This window comes from Drosophila virilis, unplaced genomic scaffold (genome assembly GCF_030788295.1).
Source record: "Drosophila virilis strain 15010-1051.87 unplaced genomic scaffold, Dvir_AGI_RSII-ME tig00000123, whole genome shotgun sequence".
Classification (NCBI taxonomy): domain Eukaryota; kingdom Metazoa; phylum Arthropoda; class Insecta; order Diptera; family Drosophilidae; genus Drosophila; species Drosophila virilis.
The window spans coordinates 39,939-58,329 of NW_027212799.1; the positions used below are offsets into that span (position 1 = coordinate 39,939).

The 18,391-nt window shown below is 41.8% G+C and overlaps 5 protein-coding genes and 1 pseudogene across 5 annotated transcripts; 3 read left to right on the plus strand and 3 right to left on the minus strand.

The window, feature by feature from the left end:
- Window positions 1-2,886: 2,886 nt before the first annotated feature.
- LOC26531257 (dual specificity protein phosphatase 19-like) lies at window positions 2,887-3,579 on the minus strand. Its single transcript, XM_032433371.2, has one exon. The coding sequence runs from the start codon at window positions 3,577-3,579 to the stop codon at window positions 2,971-2,973; it is 609 nt and encodes a 202-aa protein (XP_032289262.1). The 3' UTR covers window positions 2,887-2,970.
- A 13-nt stretch (window positions 3,580-3,592) lies between these two features.
- LOC6622592 (tRNA pseudouridine synthase-like 1) lies at window positions 3,593-4,818 on the minus strand. The gene is made up of 4 exons (XM_002046403.4): window positions 4,685-4,818; window positions 4,499-4,627; window positions 4,113-4,433; window positions 3,593-4,049 (listed from the first exon to the last, which is right to left on the minus strand). The coding sequence occupies exons 1-4, from the start codon at window positions 4,729-4,731 to the stop codon at window positions 3,593-3,595; spliced, it is 954 nt and encodes a 317-aa protein (XP_002046439.2). The 5' UTR covers window positions 4,732-4,818.
- A 129-nt stretch (window positions 4,819-4,947) lies between these two features.
- Window positions 4,948-6,574, plus strand: LOC6622585 (mitochondrial carrier homolog 2-like). The gene is made up of 4 exons (XM_002046402.4): window positions 4,948-5,336; window positions 5,402-5,567; window positions 5,631-6,128; window positions 6,195-6,574. Exons 1-4 carry the CDS (start codon window positions 5,126-5,128, stop codon window positions 6,268-6,270), a joined length of 951 nt encoding a protein of 316 aa, XP_002046438.1. The 5' UTR covers window positions 4,948-5,125; the 3' UTR covers window positions 6,271-6,574.
- A 2,308-nt stretch (window positions 6,575-8,882) lies between these two features.
- LOC116650034 (uncharacterized) lies at window positions 8,883-18,339 on the plus strand (annotated as a pseudogene).
- LOC6622580 (ester hydrolase C11orf54 homolog) lies at window positions 11,671-13,876 on the minus strand. The gene is made up of 2 exons (XM_002046401.4): window positions 13,702-13,876; window positions 11,671-12,659 (listed from the first exon to the last, which is right to left on the minus strand). Exons 1-2 carry the CDS (start codon window positions 13,796-13,798, stop codon window positions 11,776-11,778), a joined length of 981 nt encoding a protein of 326 aa, XP_002046437.1. The 5' UTR covers window positions 13,799-13,876; the 3' UTR covers window positions 11,671-11,775.
- Window positions 16,221-16,785, plus strand: LOC116650060 (lysozyme B-like). Its single transcript, XM_032433412.1, has one exon. The coding sequence runs from the start codon at window positions 16,249-16,251 to the stop codon at window positions 16,678-16,680; it is 432 nt and encodes a 143-aa protein (XP_032289303.1). The 5' UTR covers window positions 16,221-16,248; the 3' UTR covers window positions 16,681-16,785.
- Window positions 18,340-18,391: the final 52 nt, after the last annotated feature.

Sequence of the window (18,391 nt, forward strand, 5' to 3'; positions counted from 1 at the left end):
TTCTTCGCGGAGATATGTCGTTTCAGAACGACATATCTCCGCGAGGAGATTATTTCAGGATCGGACTTAAAATAAGCCAGATATAGTTATTTTAAGTTTAAATAGGCTTAAATTATGATTTAAGCTCCGTTGTATAATTTTACGAAAAATAATTAAGAAAATTATCATAAAAAATAACAATTTTATAAATTGAAACATAAATAAAGCGATAAAAGCGAAATTCCTGTTTTTTTATTTAAAAATTCAAAAATCAGCGGCCTTTAGAAACATATTGCATACCCGTAGGGGGCGTCTGTTGGCAACCGCTGGCTTCCGAGATTTTTCATAAAATCTGCCAAAATACCAGGCGAACAGAAATGACCAGATATGACGTTCTAAAACGACATAACTCCGCGGGGAGATATGACGCTCTAAAACGACATAACTCCGCGGGGAGATATGACGCTCTAAAACGACATAACTCCGCGCGAAGATATGACGTTCTAAAACGACATAACTCCGCGGGGAGATATGACGCTTTAAAACGACATAACTCCGCGCGAAGATATGACGTTCTAAAACGACATAACTCCGCGGGGAGATATGACGCTTTAAAACGACATAACTCCGCGGGGAGATATGACGCTCTAAAACGACATAACTCCGCGCGGAGATATGACGTTCTAAAACGACATAACTCCGCGGGAAATATGACGCTTTAAAACGACATAACTCCGCGCGGAGATATGACGCTCTAAAACGACATAACTCCGCGGGGAGATATGACGCTTTAAAACGACATAGCTCCGCGCGGAGATATGACGCTCTAAAACGACATAACTCCGCGGGGAGATATGACGCTTTAAAACGACATAACTCCGCGGGGAGCCAAAATACCAGGCGAACAGAGATGCCCAGAAGGTCGATGCACAATATTTTTGCGGCCGAAAAAAATCATTGCATACCCTCACGGGGCGCCCTGGTCGGCAGCTACTCCCCAAATTTGCCCTAAAATTCCGCTCAAATACCAGGCGAACAGAAATGCCCAGAAGGTCGCCGAGTGGTTTGTATAAAAATTTTCATTGCATAGCATTACGGGGCAGAAATGTAACTCAATTAAAATGAGTGCTGTTAATTAGCAGAATATGTAAAATGAGTGCTGTAAGCCGCCTGTTAAATAACAGCTGCAGCTGCAGCTAATGTAAAAGGGCTCCTGAAAGAAAAAGCATACATGTTTTTGGACCATTTCAATGCACATATTGCAGGGATCTGATCCTTTAGGTTCCCAAGGACTATATCGATGGTATGGTATAACCAAGGATATGCTAGTCAACTAGAAACCATTCAAGGGGCCGGGGCTGCTGTAAAAGAAAAGCATACATATTTTTGAACCCTGTTCCTACGCATTTTGCAAGAACTAGGTCCTTTAGGTTCGGTAGGACTGCATCCATGATATGGAATAACCAAGGATATATAGGTCAACTAGGTACCATGAACACGGACCATTTGCTGACCAAATGTTGTCCATTGGCGTGGAGGATTAGCCTGAAAAAAAAGCTTAATTAGATCGTTTTAATTACGTCAGACTTCAGAAAGACATACCGTTATTTGATTTGAGAATTCACGCAGATTGGCAGCAAAGTTCATGTAACCATATAAGCCATTTTGGTTTAAGGTATAATATCATATTTATGTAATAACCAAGGTCATTCATTCTTAACGCTCTTGAATGTTTTCCTGTCCTTGGCAGATTGAGCTGCAAAAAACCAAATATGAATTTACTTTGTAAGCCTTTAATATCCTTTAAATTAAGTCAGTCTTCGGAAGTACATACCTCTTCAAAATAGACAGAGCACTAAGAAAGTTCGATTTCAGAACCGACAAGAATCAAGCAAGTATTTTGATGTTACCATATTTTCCTATCTGGTCCAACCGCAGAAGGCGATTTATTTACATGACAATTGATATTCCCGCTACGGACGATATTAGTCCGAGAATTTTCACTTATTATATTTTCAAAGAACTCTCTCTCTCTCTCTCTCTCTCTCTCTCTCCCTCTTGTCGACTGCTGGCCAAAGTCGGCGCACAGCAAACTGAGCTAGCGATCAAAGGAAGATAACGCACAAGCAAGCATAAGTGAATGAATATTACAATAAATTATACCATTAATAATGTTCACTTCTAATATTTTCAAACAGCTTTACTCGACTGCTGGCTTTTAACTCAATCAAAATGATGTTGCGCAGACGCAAACACACAACCAAATATATGCAGAGAGAATATTTCGATATTTATAACAGGCTCAATAGACCAGCGGCCGCAGCACAACTTGCCATATTGCTCAATGAGGTCGCACCTGCTGCTCAGTAAGATGAGCACTTGAGAACATCAATTGGACCAATCAGCGATCAGATCATCAGCGCCAAAAACAGTCGTGAGCGCGCAGAAAAACCATGACAGCGAACACACACACGAACTGCTGACTTAGCTTAGCTCAGGCTTTGGCTCATCTCTGCGCATACACGTGTTTGTGTGGGTGTGTGCTATGCAATGTGTCACTCGAATTCTGGTCGCTTGCTTATTTTCTGTGCGCCGGTCCGAAAAAGTCACTCACAATTTAACACACTGTTCGTTTGACCCCGGTACTCAATATGAATATGGTTTTATTAGGAGCTGCTGACCCGGGCGAGTCTGAAAGGATATAATATATATTTTAGATGCTTTCTTAGCAATTGGATTAAACTAAATTTTACTCCCGCTATCAAACTGCTATCAATTGGCAATTGAGAAACGGGGTCGGTTTGCAAGTAAAAAACATTATTTGTAGTACGGTGGAGATAGTTTGTGTGAAATTCTGTCGTTATCCCATTCGAATTAAGTTATAAGAACTTGATGTCCTCAAGTCAATTCAATCTTACAACACAAATAAGTTATTAATTAAACAAATATTGCTTACAACTTACAGCATTATCAACTATTTAGTATTACCAACTATGTGTTATGAAATTTTTTTAACTGCTGCATGAATCCGGCGTTTGGCTGTATGCATGGCCGCCACGACTTAACCAGATTGTAGGCCTCCTCGAAGGACATGTCACGTCGCTGCATCAGATAACCGATGACAACTGCTGCGGATCGCGATACGCCCGCATTGCAGTGGACCAGCACACATCCCTTTACGGCGTACGCCTCCTCTATGAAGTTAATGGCAACGGGCAGCACATATTGCAGTATATTCGTTTCTGGCAGATCCAGGCATGGCAAATGCTTGCACTTAACCGTTGGCGGCAGCTCAACGTTGGGCGTTTCAATGCCAACGCTTAATATGTGCGTTAATTTATACTTTGAGATGTTTTCCGGAGTAACGGCGTCCTGGGAGCCTAAATAAAGGAATTCGCTCAAAATGCATGCTGGCACGGCATCGGGTTTGGTATCCACAACGAATCCGTATTGGCGTGCTTCCAGCTGTTCTGGACTGCTGTCCTCTCCGGTTGAGGATCTGCGCCGTTCAATGTAACGGGCGCCGGTGGGTGTGGTCACAATCGTAGTGGTGGGCCTTAGATTGGCCAGACGTTTCTGCAGCTCATACAGCAATATCATGGTTTCTACTGGTTTAAGGACTAGTCTCGTCTGGAAGCTCGAAAGCCGTATCGTTGTAGTGTACACGACAAAGGTAAAGACCAGATGCGGGCGCAACCAGTATACGAGGTTCCCAGGTGTGTTTGGAAGGAATCGTTAGCATTTCATAGATGCAGCGTTCGTCTATGCGGCCATTTGCCAGCGCCAGAAGCGTGCCCACAATGCGTCGAACCTGCTTGTACAGAAACGACTTGGCCTTGATCTCTATGTCCCAATAGTCGTAAATTTGTGATGCCAACGTTGCGTTTGGGCCCAGTGCAAGGCTTTGTCCAGCACGTATATTAATCTCATCGATTTTGCGCACTGTGAACATGGGATGGTCGCGACTGGGACTCTTCTGTCGACTGACGCTCATAAAGCTGCGAAAGTCGTGGACGCCAAGGAACATGCGCGCCGCATTCTTCAGCCGTTCTATATCGAAATTATTGTTCCTGCAAAAGTCGAAATATGAGTTATTGTGAGCACACAATTGTCTAATAAAAAGAGTTTCTTACTGCAGAAAGTAACACCTGTCTATCTCCTCAACGGGCACAAAAGATTCGTAGCCTTTGTTCCTTAAACTATTGATGGTATTCGACTGCGTCACATTCTTGGCCACTGCCACGCGATATAAATAGGTGCGTCCGATGGCGTGATAGCGGCAATGAAACGTGTCTGGCACGCGCTGGGTACTTAGCACGCGTATTGGCAGGTTCTGCTTGTCCAGGGTTCGATTGAGTACACCTGTCAACGTGGTCGTATCGTAGAATTTATTATCGCTGCGTTCCAAATCGACGTGAACTGTCGAGTGCAGGGCGTGCACGCCGGCATCTGTGCTGGAAAATTGAACACAATTATGGCTGCTATTTATTAAACCTGTATATATATTTGAAGTGCCTACCGACTGGACAGCACGGTTTGGATTTCGTTTTTAGGACGAAAAACGCGCAATGCCAACTCCAAGCAGCCCTGAACTGAATTCGTATCTAGACGCGCTTCCTCCAACTTGTTTACGGTCTTCTGTATGCCACTAAAAGTACATTTTAATTGCATAAATTGTGTTTTTTTCTCATGTTGATTCGCTTACCGAAAATTCGTGCCAATGTAGGCAATGTTGAGTAAATACCTACGCATTATACACCTACACCCCACTCGGCGCACCAATCAAAAAGGCGGAAAACATATGTTTTGTTATCGATTAATCGTTTCGTGCACACAACCAGCACAGACCATATGTTCTCCAACAGTAGTGTGCTTAGCGATAGTTCGATAGGCAGCAGTTACTCAGAATGTTGTCAAAAAAAAAAAAACAAATCGACTAGTCGATTCCTCACTAAACATTCACCATCGTATTTGAACATATTGTAAATATCGATACATGTCTTGTCAAAGTTTTGTAACCTGAATTAAAGCGAAAAAAGGGGCAGACGTGCAAACAATTAGGGCGACCGGTTAATATTTTTACACTCGCACAGCACAATTGTTAAATTTTTCCATCAGGATCAGGTGAACGGTTGCATAACGAAACATGGCCAATTTCACTGATTACACCAGAAATGAGGAGACCGAGGTCAATAGCTGGATTCGTTTCGGCTTGCGCCTTGGCGTTAGCGCTGCACTGCATCCATTTGAATACTCAAAGGCGCTGATACAGATTGGATACGAGCCGATTGCCGCGAGACCCGGCAAGTCAATGCTAGGCAGACCAATTATGGTCCTGCCAAACATTTTCCAGTACGGTAAGTACACCGCATAGCACACACATTTCCGGCATTAAAATCGCACTTCGATCTCTGTCATACAGCTGGTCATATCAAAAGAATCGATGGCTTCTATGGTTGTTATCGTGGTCTGGCACCCAAATTAGCTGGTGCTGTTCTGAGCATGGTTGTGAGTGAGCGCGTTGCCGAAAAGCTGGACCTTGCTCAGAGGGAGGAAAAGGACGAGTCGGAGCTGACCGAGGAGGAGAAGTGAGCTGTCCACCATTGGACATCCCAAGTGTTAAACTTATCCATTTTTTTTCTGCCCGCCAGCTATGTGCAGTTCAAGTACAATCTGAAGCGCGACATTGTGTTGACGGTTAGCGGAATTGTTGTTTCGCATCCTTTCCATGTGATCTCGTTGCGGATGATGGCACAGTTTGTGGGTCGCGAGACGTTTTATAACTCCATTTTGGGCTCCATTGCCGAGATTTGGAAAACCGAAGGCATACGCGGTTTCTTTTCCGGCCTGATCCCCAAGCTGCTGTGCGACGTGGCCTGCCTTGTGCTATCGAGCTCCACTGTTTTCATACTCAACAAATACTTCATCAAGGACAAAGTGGCCAGGCAATATAATGCCGGATTTACCCAGTTTATGTTCTCCAGTCTGCTATATCCACTGCAAGTGGTTTCTACATGCTCCGCAATCAGCGGTTCGCGTCTGATGGCCGGCCAGCCGCCAATAATGCCAGAATACAGCAATTGGGTAGACTGTTGGAACGACTTGCAGTCGCGCAGAGAACTTAAGCGTGGCAGCTCCCTCTTCTGGCGGTAACTAAACTTATCTATTTCTATTTAATATGAAATCTGTGCTAACGTATATCTCAATTCTTTTAGCTCGCAAGTGCTGCAGGCGCCAATAATTGCAACCTCTGCCTTCGCCCCACTGCCCAAGCTGTCCCGCTACCAATAGATGACCTGTTTATGAAGACGCGATTCGGCAACCACCACAACGGGAATAGCCGGAACGACATCCACCGAGAGAGACGCGTCTGCCTGCATTTTTATACAGCTCGTCCAGGGCCGCCCTAAGACAACTGCATTTCTTTTCCCCGTTGCGATTATTATGCATAATAGTAAATCTCTATGTTAAAGTGGTCGCTTAAATTATGATTATCGAGTAACAAACAATTATTGCGAACGCATTGTATAATTTTATAACTTAATTTCCTTGTTGGCATCGAATGCCATTCCAAAGAATCACATTTACGATGAGACTTTCAATTTATTTTAAATAGCCAGCCACTAGTTTCTTGTTACTATTTTAACCGAGAACTATTTTTAAAATTAAAAACGTTTTGCGCAAAAGAACCGCTGTTTTAGGCCAGTTTATGTTTACGAAAATCCTGAAAATACTTCGATAGTCGGGATCTGTACGAATCCATAAAGCTATATCAGTCCCAAATACGACTTTATTTGCCCGATATAAATCTGTATGGATACAATGAATCACAAAAATTACTCTTGCCTTGTCTACAGCGATTCCTCGACAAACAAATCAGTCGCATCCGACGGAATCATTAAGCCACAAGTCGTATGGCAACCATACCTGATCCAAAATGCTGCTGATAAGCCAGGCGAACATAAATGAGCAGCAGGTAGCCTCAAATGCTACCTAGCACCAAAGCAAATTCCAAGTGCTGCCCAGCCCTACTAATGTTTGCTGGTGCTACGCGGCGCCAATAATCGGTGGGCAGCACTCGCAACAATTACTTTGCGCGCACAAAAGTATGCCACCGTTTTTATTTATTTTAAATGCAGCTACCTATTGCCTTTTTATGTTCGCCTGGTATTTCAGCAGTTTTTGTGATCGAAACGACATGTGTTGTTTTTGATGATGATTCGGCACAACAGACGCCCTGACGACACAAAAGATGACGTAAATTTCTTTAAAAAGTTCTACTTCGCATTGAATTGTGATAAAATTCACATTGGGCAGCACTGGCGCTGGGCAGCACTTGGTACAATTCAAATTATTGAAAATGCCGCCTTCGACTGCCGCTTTCTGTTCGCCTGGTGCATTAGCAGTGTCTGGCGTCCGATGTGGCATAACAGCCGCCGCAACTGTATTGGGAACAGCCAATCGAAAAGACTATCGTTTAATGTTGAGCGTTTGACTGTTACAAATTTTTAAACTTAAATCTTTATAGTTAACATTTTTCTAAATATAATTAAGAAAAACATATTTTGCCAGGCGAACATAAATATGCTCAATTTGAATATGCGAACAGAGTACAATTAGCGTATGCACAGCCTATGCGAGACTCCTTGGCGAAGTGAATTTGAATATGAGATTGAATTAATTAAAAATAAATCGCTTTCCGCGATGTTTTTTCTTTCAATAAAACCAGTATTCGTACTTAGCCGGCATCTGAAGAGACGTCGTTGAGCCTCATTATGCAATTTCAATTAAAATATGGGCACAGAGCCTGCCTTGATAACGATATTTTTGCAACATGGTTCAATGTACGAGGAGGGAGTGGTAGGTGTGAGGGGGGAGTTGGGAAGTGGGAGGTAGGCGTGGGGTCTGGTTTACTTTGCCTTTGGGCAGTGGCCAAACAGGAGCATAGTTGTTGTTGCTGTCGTTGTTGTTGTCGCCTGACATTGGCATTGGTCGTGGACGGCATAAGTTATGCTGTGGGGAACTGGTTGGGAATTGGAAACTTTTGCAGCTGGCCCGCATTGTTGAATGCACTTGACGCTGTTTAGTCATGGCAAATTTCATGTAGCTCTCAACAAATGTGTCCAAATTGAGATTAAGCGACAATTTCAATCAAAACAAGGCGGCGGACAGCAACGAAACAACAACAACAACAACAACAACCTGCCCACAGCCAGCCAAACAACAATGCAAGTCAGACAACAACAGCAAACAAAAAATGTCAAAAAAATGACAACCGACTACACAATACTCTGTTCAGAGTGTGTTAGGAGAGTCGCACAGGGTCTACATCTAAAAACGATTACAGATGATGAACAACAATATATATATATTAGAATATTATACACGCTAAACAAGCCCTTTGATAAAAGTAAATGTAAGTTATATAAATAGGTTACACAATCACAAAATTAACTTGGCTCTGAGTCAAATGTTTGTATACATTTTCTTATATTAAGAAAGATATCGCGGCTCATTGAATGCTGCCACAAATATGTAAGTACTTAATCTTTATTCATGGCAGATACTCGCTTATCAAAAATCTGTCCAGTTCGTAAGCAATATAATATTTAGACAATATATGTACATAAATAGCTAACTAAATTTACTTAATGTCTTAAGTCAGAGTGAAAATAAATAAAATGTAAAACAAAAGCAGCTCTAAAAGTGCAAAAGAGAGCGATTTAAAGTTATATCTATCTTCAATCAAATCTGCAACTCCAAATTATTGCTAGGCAAGCCTAGTCGGTAACTAATATGCACCTGTTCACCTGCCGAACAGGGCATTAAAACAACAAGTGGCAGCAGAAGCTACTCATTCAGACAGCCCAAGTGGCCAACTTCATTCAGTCTGCAACGTGAGCTTCAGCCGAACAGACGTGAACGCGGCCACAGCTGCAGCTGCCACAACTTAACAACGACTTTAACAACAACTTTAACAACAACCACTTTAAACAACAACAACTGAGACGCCAACGCGAGCTGGGCGCGTCCCACGGGCTGAGGCAGTCAATCAAAACCGAGCCGAGCTAATAAAAAGTGCTAATTGTGTGTGTTAAAATGTGAATAAATGTGCAAGCGACTAGAAAAACAGCAACAGCAACAAATACAACAACAACAGCAACAACTTAAACAACAATAAGAGTTTATTTATTTTTTCTTTTTGTTGGGGCAGCGAAATCGCATTTGCATTTCTCTCGCCCATCTATATTTATAAATCTTTTACGTTTTCTATACAAAAAACCAATCGCAGATTAAATTGGTTCGATAAACGTATTTTTCTCTTCTTTTGTTGACCCTTTATTGTTATTGTTATTGTTCTTGTTCTTGTTGTTGTGTTGTTGTTGTTGCCTTGCATATGGCCCAAAAAATTTAAATAATCAACAAACATCTGAATGCAAATATTAGAAATCTGTCCGTTAAATCGTTCAACTGAAGCGCGCAGAACAAACGTTATAAAGAAAGAGACAAAGTCAGAGAAAGAGACAGGGAAAGAGATAGGGAAAGAGACAGGGAAAGAGAATTAGGCATAGATATAGACGCAGACATCGCGACCTCAAAGCCAACAACAGAATTCTGAATGGAACAAGTTCGAACTTTGGGTGAGTTTTTGAGACAAATGGACTTTTTATTTTTTTAAATTAATTTAATTATTATTTTATCTACAAAATGCTTGGAAAGCAAATGGACTGGGGTTTGTCTCAATCCAATTGTTTATTTATACGATTCGCAGATTTAAAAATTGGGTAAAAAAACAGCTTCATCTTAAATATGGGCGCACTTTTTCTTAAATTGTTTATTTATTTTCATGCAAGTACTTTTTGTCTTATTCGATTTTTTGATGCTCAAAAAAAATAATAAATTCTGATAGGAAAAAAAACGAAATATTCTTGCTAAATAGCAAAGTGCTTTAGTCACGCATATCCGACTAGAAGATACCCTGAACCCAGCGTGATGTTACCTTTAGAAGGATTATTTCTTTCTTCTTTTCATATACACCACATACATACAAATACACACATGCACACGTACACATTATCCAAGCCTTCGTGTTTCTTCTTCCATTTGCTCCATAATATAGGAAATACATTCTTGCTTAACTCCGTGGTTTATAGGCCGATTTTCATGAAATTTTCAGGGCTTAAATATGGCATGCCAGATCTCTATAAAAAACATTTCTCACAATAAAAAACATTTGAATGAAAACATGTGCAATTTATAACAAGCAGCATGCTTCTGCCACAAAGACGTAACTAGCCAAGGTTTGAACCAGCAACTGGCTACACAGAAGAAGGCAAAGCTGGCTTCGACACCTGAATCAAATTACTCGGATATATATGTTCGAATGTGATCTGTAATTTGTGACTGTCACTACAGTCAATGCTAATTGCTGTTGATCATAATGCTACAGATAGCGCGAATCCAGTTTAGATATGAGAAATTCGCCCAAACAACTTAATAGCTGTGGTCCGCACGATTCGCACCGGGCCTGGCCAATCCAAGCTATTAAATAATTAATGGCCAGCGATGCAAAAAAAAAAAAAAACAGCAATAGAGAGTGAGAGAGAACGAGAGAAAAGAAGTAACAAAAATAAAAACAAAAGAAATGCTTGTTTAGATACTTGGCTGCATGCTTGTTGCATTATTTACGGCCTGCTTAGCTACTTTGCCGTATCTCGTAGCTCTCATTAGTGTGCGGCCAACGGAGTTATAAAACCAGAACCCCAAAAGCAAATGCTTTCTTCATCTTCTTCTTCTATTTAGAAGTGGAGCTCTCTGTGCAGCTTCTCTGATTGATAGAAAGTTTAGCTGGCCATTTGTCTGTCTGGCAATTACATAAACCCATAATGGACCCTCTCGTTAATGGACAGCTAAACAAGCTACCAAAAATAGAAAATATTAACAAGCGTTCATTTCTATCGTTTACATAAATACTAATGAGTGTTTGCTGTAAGCGGAATACCCCTAATGTCGCTTAAACGGTAAGGATTAGCTGACATGTCACACAGACTTATCGAATTATCAAGAGAAGTGGCTTTAATAGGTGTTATTATTACCGTTATAAGCCAGCGAGAAGACAGTCAAAAGTTAGGGGAATACCCCTAGTGTAGATTATTTGAATGGAGCCTCTAGAAGAACTCCGTCCCATAAATCAAGAAGCCTAGATGTAATTAGATGAAGTAATATAATTGAAAGGGAAAAGTCAAGAAGATTCGTTGTAAATATAATGAAGAGATATTTGGAAAAGGTGCCCACAATGTAAGGGGAATTCCCTTAGTATAGTTTCTTAAATAACCAATAACCCAAGAAGATTAGATGTAAATATAAAGGAGAGTAAAAGAAGATTTTAACATTATAGGAGGAATACCCTAAACGTAACTTATATATAGAACAAGCTTCCACGTTTCTTAATATAAATCTATTTAATATTTTTTTATGAATTGCAAAGAAAATTTGTGAATTTGTTCAAGTTTTTGCTTCTTCGTGAACATCTTTGCTTCTCAAGACCCTTTTTCTGATTTCTTGAATATAATGCATGAAAATACTCTTGAAAACATGAATTCTACATTTTTATTCTAAAAACTTAAATTTTAAAGTTAAAATATTTGAAAGATTATTGTCAGAGAATTATGTGAACATTTTTTGTCAAAGTTGTTTGAACAATATTTATTTGATTACATAAATTTATTTATTTATTTATTGGATTTCTATTGCTTATGCTAAGGAATATTAATAGTTGGCGGCATACCCTTAACGCTAATCCCTGCCCACCTTGTGCGTGGCTAGGGGCTTGTCCACACGGACCACGCGCTCGGCCACATTGAGATAGGCCTCGTACTCGACGGTGTCGGGCGTGGTATCGTAGTGATAGTGTCCGCCCCAGTTGCTAAAGGAGAAGGAGTGAAAGTGCTGCAGCCGCAAATCGAGATCGTGCTCCTTGGTGACCAGAGTGCCGAGGGCGTTCAGCTGGGCGGGCATGTCGTAGAACTTGAGCCATTCGTTGACCTCCGCGTCTGTGTGGATGGGCGTCTTGCTGAAGTCGCGCATCACGTGCTGATGGGCGGCGCCCTTTTTGATCACGAATATGCCGCCCAGGCCCACCACCCGATCCCCGTAGTGCTCCTCCAGGCCCTTGCGTATGCACTCAATAAAGTTCAGCTCGCCCTTGCGTTGCTTGGCGCTGATCTTGAGCACGGGTCCCGCCTCGCCGCGGCTCAGATATAGATTCAAGAGCAGGGCACAGCGCGCCTCCGTGCTGGGTATCCGCTCCAGGACGCACTCCTCCTGTTCGCCGCGCACCGTCGCCGTGTAGCTGCCGTTGGTCAGCTCGTCCGATGCGCTCACCGACAGATTGTAGATGCCCTCGCAGTTGGAGCTGCGTATGGGATAGGGTCCGGCGCCGGCGCCTACGGCAAATATCTTGCCGGCACCCTGTATTCTCCGCGCGATCTCCTTGATGTTATACAGCTTGTCGCGCTGCACCAGCGGCAACAAATGCGGCGGTCCGCCCACCTCCAGCAGCGTCGCCCTACCGCCCAGTCCCGACTCCACCAGGCCGTATTGCGGCGCCTTCAGATCAGGGCAGTCGCCCACCTGCACGCTGGCTGTTGCAAAGTTTTTACGCAGCGCACCCTGTATAACTGGGAGAGCGAGAGAGGGAGAGAGCGAATGTATACAATGCAAAAGCTTTATCTCGCCCTCAATCAAGACAACGCCAAAAGCTGCGCCAAAGCTCTCCAGCTGCTAGTCACATTTCTTGATGTGCTGAGAATGAACAAAACCAAAAACTGTTTTCGTTGCCAAGCCGAAGATTGAATGCCCTTTGGCAAGATTTTCATGGAAGCTATGCGATGTAGAAGTATATGAGATATATCGAAATTCAGCCGATCTATCAATTTTTGATATAGTTTATGAAATTCTTTTAAAATGGGTAGCTATTGTTCTGCTAGAAACTTTAGGATATGGCAGCTCCCATATAGCCAAGGGATATGGAAGTATATGATATATAAACAGCCGATCTATCAATTGGGAATATTTTGATATAGTTGTTGAAGTTTTTTCCTTAATAATGGAATGCTATTAACTGCTAAGGATTTTGTATTTTTGTTATAAAAATTCTATTCTCTACCCATTGTTTATATGTGAGCTATATGATATAAATATTCCGATGCTTCACAGATTCATAAGGTATATATAAAGAGTATATAACGTATGAAAGTTCCTATAAACAAGCTATATTATATGAATATAAAATGTACTTTAAATTTAAAATTGGTGGGTTTCATCAAAATATTTAGATTTCCTTTTTTTCTCTAAGTTCTCAAGACAATCTTTTGATATAGTAATCCGATTCGACAAATAAAAAGAAGCTCATCTATGCCTAGTTGCATCAAGACAGCAACTCGACTTTGATACTGATCAAGGGTATATGTTATATGCTTTATAGATAGTCTGCTTCTATGTGTTACATAGCTTATGGAAATTTCCATATGCCCTACTTAAAAGCATAAGAACACGCCAAGAGAACGGCCTCAAAAAAAAAAAAAAAAAAAAAAACCGGCTATGGAAAGTTCGGCACAGTTTGTGAAGGTCATTTGCTCTGTTGCTGCTGCTGCTGATTCTACTGCTACTGCTACGGCTACTGCAACTCGTTCATTTTACTGCTGCAGTAGCTCCGCTTACCCTGCTGCAGTTCCTCCAGCGTTGGCACATGCAGCGGCTTCTCCTCGAAGACCAACTGCGCTGTATTTAGCTGGCTTTGGCTCTGGCTCTGGCTCATGTTTCTTTCGTCTTTCAATTACTGAAGCCCTGAAGCTACGACTCGATCGACGTCTGTTCCGAACGCGACTGTGAAGCGAATCCGTCGCGCAGTCCGCATTTGGGCTGGCTTGTCCTATAGTTAACATTGCCCGCTCGCGTACAGGGTGACCCCCGGCTGGGCGATAAGATATATGCGGTTTTGATGATATTCCAGTTTTTCCGCAACAAAAAAAAACAAACATGTTTAATTAGCGCCTAAATTCATTTTCACTAAAAGCAACGCCTTGAGTACATGTCTTGTCTCCTAGATTTATGGTATCTTTGGCAAGAATTTTGCACTCATTTGTTGCTTAGCAACTTTTAAACTGAATACGACTTTCTTTTTTCAAGAACTGTTGTTCCGAAACATCAAAAAACAAAATATTGTTTTAAGAATAATTGAAAATCGTAATATATCTATGCTTTTATGAAATCCCTCAGTTGTGTTCCACTCCCAATCCCGAACTTAAAAGAACATTTCTGCTTCTCTATTTGGTTCTCGGAAGTTTCGAACTATAAAGAAGATTTCGGCTTCACTTTCTGAGTTCTCGAGAGTTTAACATGTTTCAACATACTTTTGTCTTATCTTAAGATTTTTTGTATATTTGCTTAAAAAATTTCTCATTTTCAGCTGTTTTTTCTTGATAGAAATTTAGCGCTTACTTATTTCGAGCTCATTTAAACTAAATTTTAGTCCAACATGCATATTTAATTATTGTTTATTTTTTTTATTTTTCCTACGCAAGTTGTTTATTTTTTTAGAGCTTTCAACATACCCTACTAAAAATTTTCCATGCGCCTGATAACTTTCCCCTTCTTTACACTTTGTCACTTCGAAAAAAAAAGAAACTGGTTGCTCTTTAAAGTTGTGTCCGAAATGTTTTGCCGCAACTCCCGTCTTCGATCTCTAGTCTTCCCTCACCCATCTGTTGGCTTCTGCATTCTAATTTACATATTCGAAAGACTTTGTGTGTAGATCTATAAAATAAGATCTAAAGATTATGTGCGACTAATGTATATTTGCCATTATGCGGCATTTCGTATAGAAATTGCTCGATTTCTTAATGGAATACAGTTAGCAAAGAATGTTCCGTGATAAACTCTTCATTAATGAGTATTTACTGTACTAGACCATTCAGCAGGCGCCGCTCTGTATTTAGGTTCAGTTAACTTGACCAAATTTAAAGGTTTGGAACAGCTTCAGTTCCAGTTTTTGTTCGTTGATTAAGAAATCATCCGTTTGAAGTAAAAGTTGAGTGGGGAAAAAATTAAAGATTCTGGAAACTTTTTATATGGCTCGAAAATTAAGATTTTCTTTGAACAACTTTCCCGCTTTTCTTCTTTATCTCGAGCAAGGTCAGCAATTATGAGCATTACTATTAACCTGCCATATCGACATAGGTAGGTTATTCAAACTTCGTCTAGCTGTCGCTCTTGCTTACACTGACAACAACTGCTTGTCCGTTTTGCAGAGCTTTCACTGTACACTGATAAGCCCTCTGTGCACACACTTTCGAGGCTTACCTCCCATCTGAGATAGTGCAGCCGCAGATAGGGACCTGTAGAGTCATTTAGCGGTCAGGTTTGCCACCATTCGATGATAAGGTTCCCATTGAGAGCCTCTGTGTAGAGCGGACAAATTTGTGCGTAGTGTCAATTTGATGAATTGTTGACCTGAGCTGCGGATTGAACTGCTTCTGGCAGATATCAGCTGCCTACTTAATAATTCTATGCCCCTGTTAGCTGGGCAGTCTGGCGATGACAGTCAATACACTCGGAAAAAAACTTAGTTCGAACTCAAATTCCAAAAACTTGGATTAAGTGAGAAATACTTATTGCAAGAGTTTTAATATAATATATGGAATAATGATAAAATTAAATAAAAAATATTGTATTTTGGGAATAAGTAAAAGAAATTTGATCATAAAATAGGAAATTTTAACACAAATGCTGCCTTTCAAGAACTTTTGCATTTGACTTGAGTAAAATAAGACTAGAGTATACCCTGAACTAGCATTCATAAACAAAAAAGCGTCAATTCAAATTAAAAATAATTTCCCTCAGCCGGCATCGAACCTGCTATCTTCAATCAATCGAACTGCTTGCCATCGCCTCAAAGCTCACCGCCACAAACACACAGATAGACCCATGCGAAAACAACTGATCCACGCACACACACACACACACAGACAGTAGGAGAGCGGAGAGAGAGAGAGAGAGAGAGTGCATAGCATACAAAGCAATCGCAATTGCAAATATATTTATATATAGTGAATTAAATATGAATGAATGTGTGCAAATTTAATTTTATCAATGATATCATCCTCGGAAATCTAATCGTTTTGATAGGTGTGGTTTCTATTTTGTTATAAATGTATATATTTTTTCCATATATAAGAAAGTGCGTCAGTCTTTTGCTTAGTCTCGATCATGAAGGCTTTCATTGTTTTGGTTGCTCTGGCTTTTGCCGCCCTCACTCTCGGTCGCACCATGAGCCGGTGCACCTTGGCCCGCGAGATGTTCAAATTGGGCGTTCCTCGTAACCAGCTGGACAAGTGGACCTGCATTGCCGAGCGCGAGAGCAACTACCGCACCGGCGTGGTTGGTCCAAAGAACACGAATGGTTCCCACGACTACGGCATCTTCCAGATCAACGACTTGTACTGGTGCGAGCCCTCCCACGGTCAGTCCTACGGTCGCTCCAGCAACGGTTGCGAAATCGACTGCGACGACCTCTTGAGTGACAGCATTGTCAACGACGTCCGTTGTGCCCAGCTTATCCAGCGCATGCAGGGCTGGTGCGCCTGGACCACCTGGCACTACTGTAACGGTGATCTGCCCTCCATCGACGACTGCTTCTAAACTGGATATTGACTTTTTATTAATAAAAACGGTCAGATTATGAGAAGCCAACAATGGGTATAATCACATACTCGCCTTAATAAATGCAAGTTATTTTCCTCTGGATATAGTGCCTATTGATTTTTTTATTTATGGGCAAATGTTGGCGATAGCCATAAAATGAAAGAAACTTCATCTGTATTTAGTATTCTAGCAGCTACACGTCAAATTTGTTGACTCTAGTTGGTGAATGCTAGTGTTGGAGCTTCGAAATCAAAATAACAAGTTCTTTAGTTGAGAAATTTTTAACTCAATAATCTTGAGCTTGTCTATATTAATATTTGAAATATAGAAAATTGGGAATAAAAAAGTATTTTATAAAGATATCTAGATTTTCGAAAAAGTTCTTGATATATGTCTGTTCCGTCTTACAAACCACTTTTGCACTTAATTCAAGTGAAATATGCTGATGCAATTTTCTCAGCGTGTACGCTGCACGCATCTAATCATGCTGTCCATGTCCATGCTTATGTCCAAGCAGATTACAGACCAAACTGGTCCGCGTCCACGCAAGTCCATCAGTATCGCAAACAGATAGTTGATCATAATTAGCAAGCGGCAGCTCCTCAATCCTATTGAGAACAGATCGCCAAGGAGCTGCCATTATGGCCATCTATGTGCTGCTGGCTTCTTGTTCTTGGTCCGAAGTTGACCTCAATTGGCGTCTTTGGATTGAGATGTCGAGAACTCGCCGCTGACCCAATTCCAACGCCCATTCGCAGATGTGGTCGACTCACTTCACTTTTGCGCATTTAGCTGGTAACTGGTTAGGAACTAGGTCACACACACGCACACACAAATCTTGTAGACGAATCTTTGCCTGGTTATTAACATTTCATGTCCCCGTCACATTAGGCAATGTTTGACTGGCGCCAATTGTGATGGGCAATCGGATCGCAGCGGGAGCTGGCGGCAGCAGCGCGGAGGCCAACTCTCAGTTTAATACGCGGCGGCGTTATCAGCAGCACAAGCGCGAATATTGTCTGCAGGATGAGTATCGCTCTAAGACCCTGCCGGCGCGTTATCCACAAGAGAAGCCAGACGATAGCCGGCAGCCGTTAGGCTCCAGCAGCTATCTGGGCTCTGGCCAGGCCAATGGAACGTCCAACGGCGGCGAGACATCACGCATGCTTTTTTTGCTCTATCTAATCCATCGCACCTGGAACGTGGTCATGGACACCATGGACACACGCACCAAGAGGTAGTCACTTCCATCTCCTCCATTTGGCTTGTTTAATCCATTTTCCTTTATTTCCATGCAGTCGCCCGGCGCCACAGAAAGTCACGCCCGTGCCGGCGCCGCGTAGACAGACGCAGCCGGATGAGGAGTGCTCCATTGGCATCACAGACATGGACGCCTCCTCCTATTGCTCCCAGTACTCCTGCTGCAGCTGCAGCTATTGCTATGAGGATGCCTTGGAAAGCGCACCAACGCCTGCAGCTCCAATGCGGATGATTATTCGCTGGACTCCATTTACGAACCCGGCCAAATCTATGTGTTACAGGTGAGCCAAAAGCAAATACACAATTCAAAATTGACGGCAGCTCAGCTGTCGAAGCAAGCAGCTTTTGTCAGCCAAGCAGCACAAATAAGTGTTGCAAAACTTCTGGCAGGCATAGCGCACTGCTTTCCAACGCACACTTGCTTGCCAAATTACACTGCTTGGCCGGT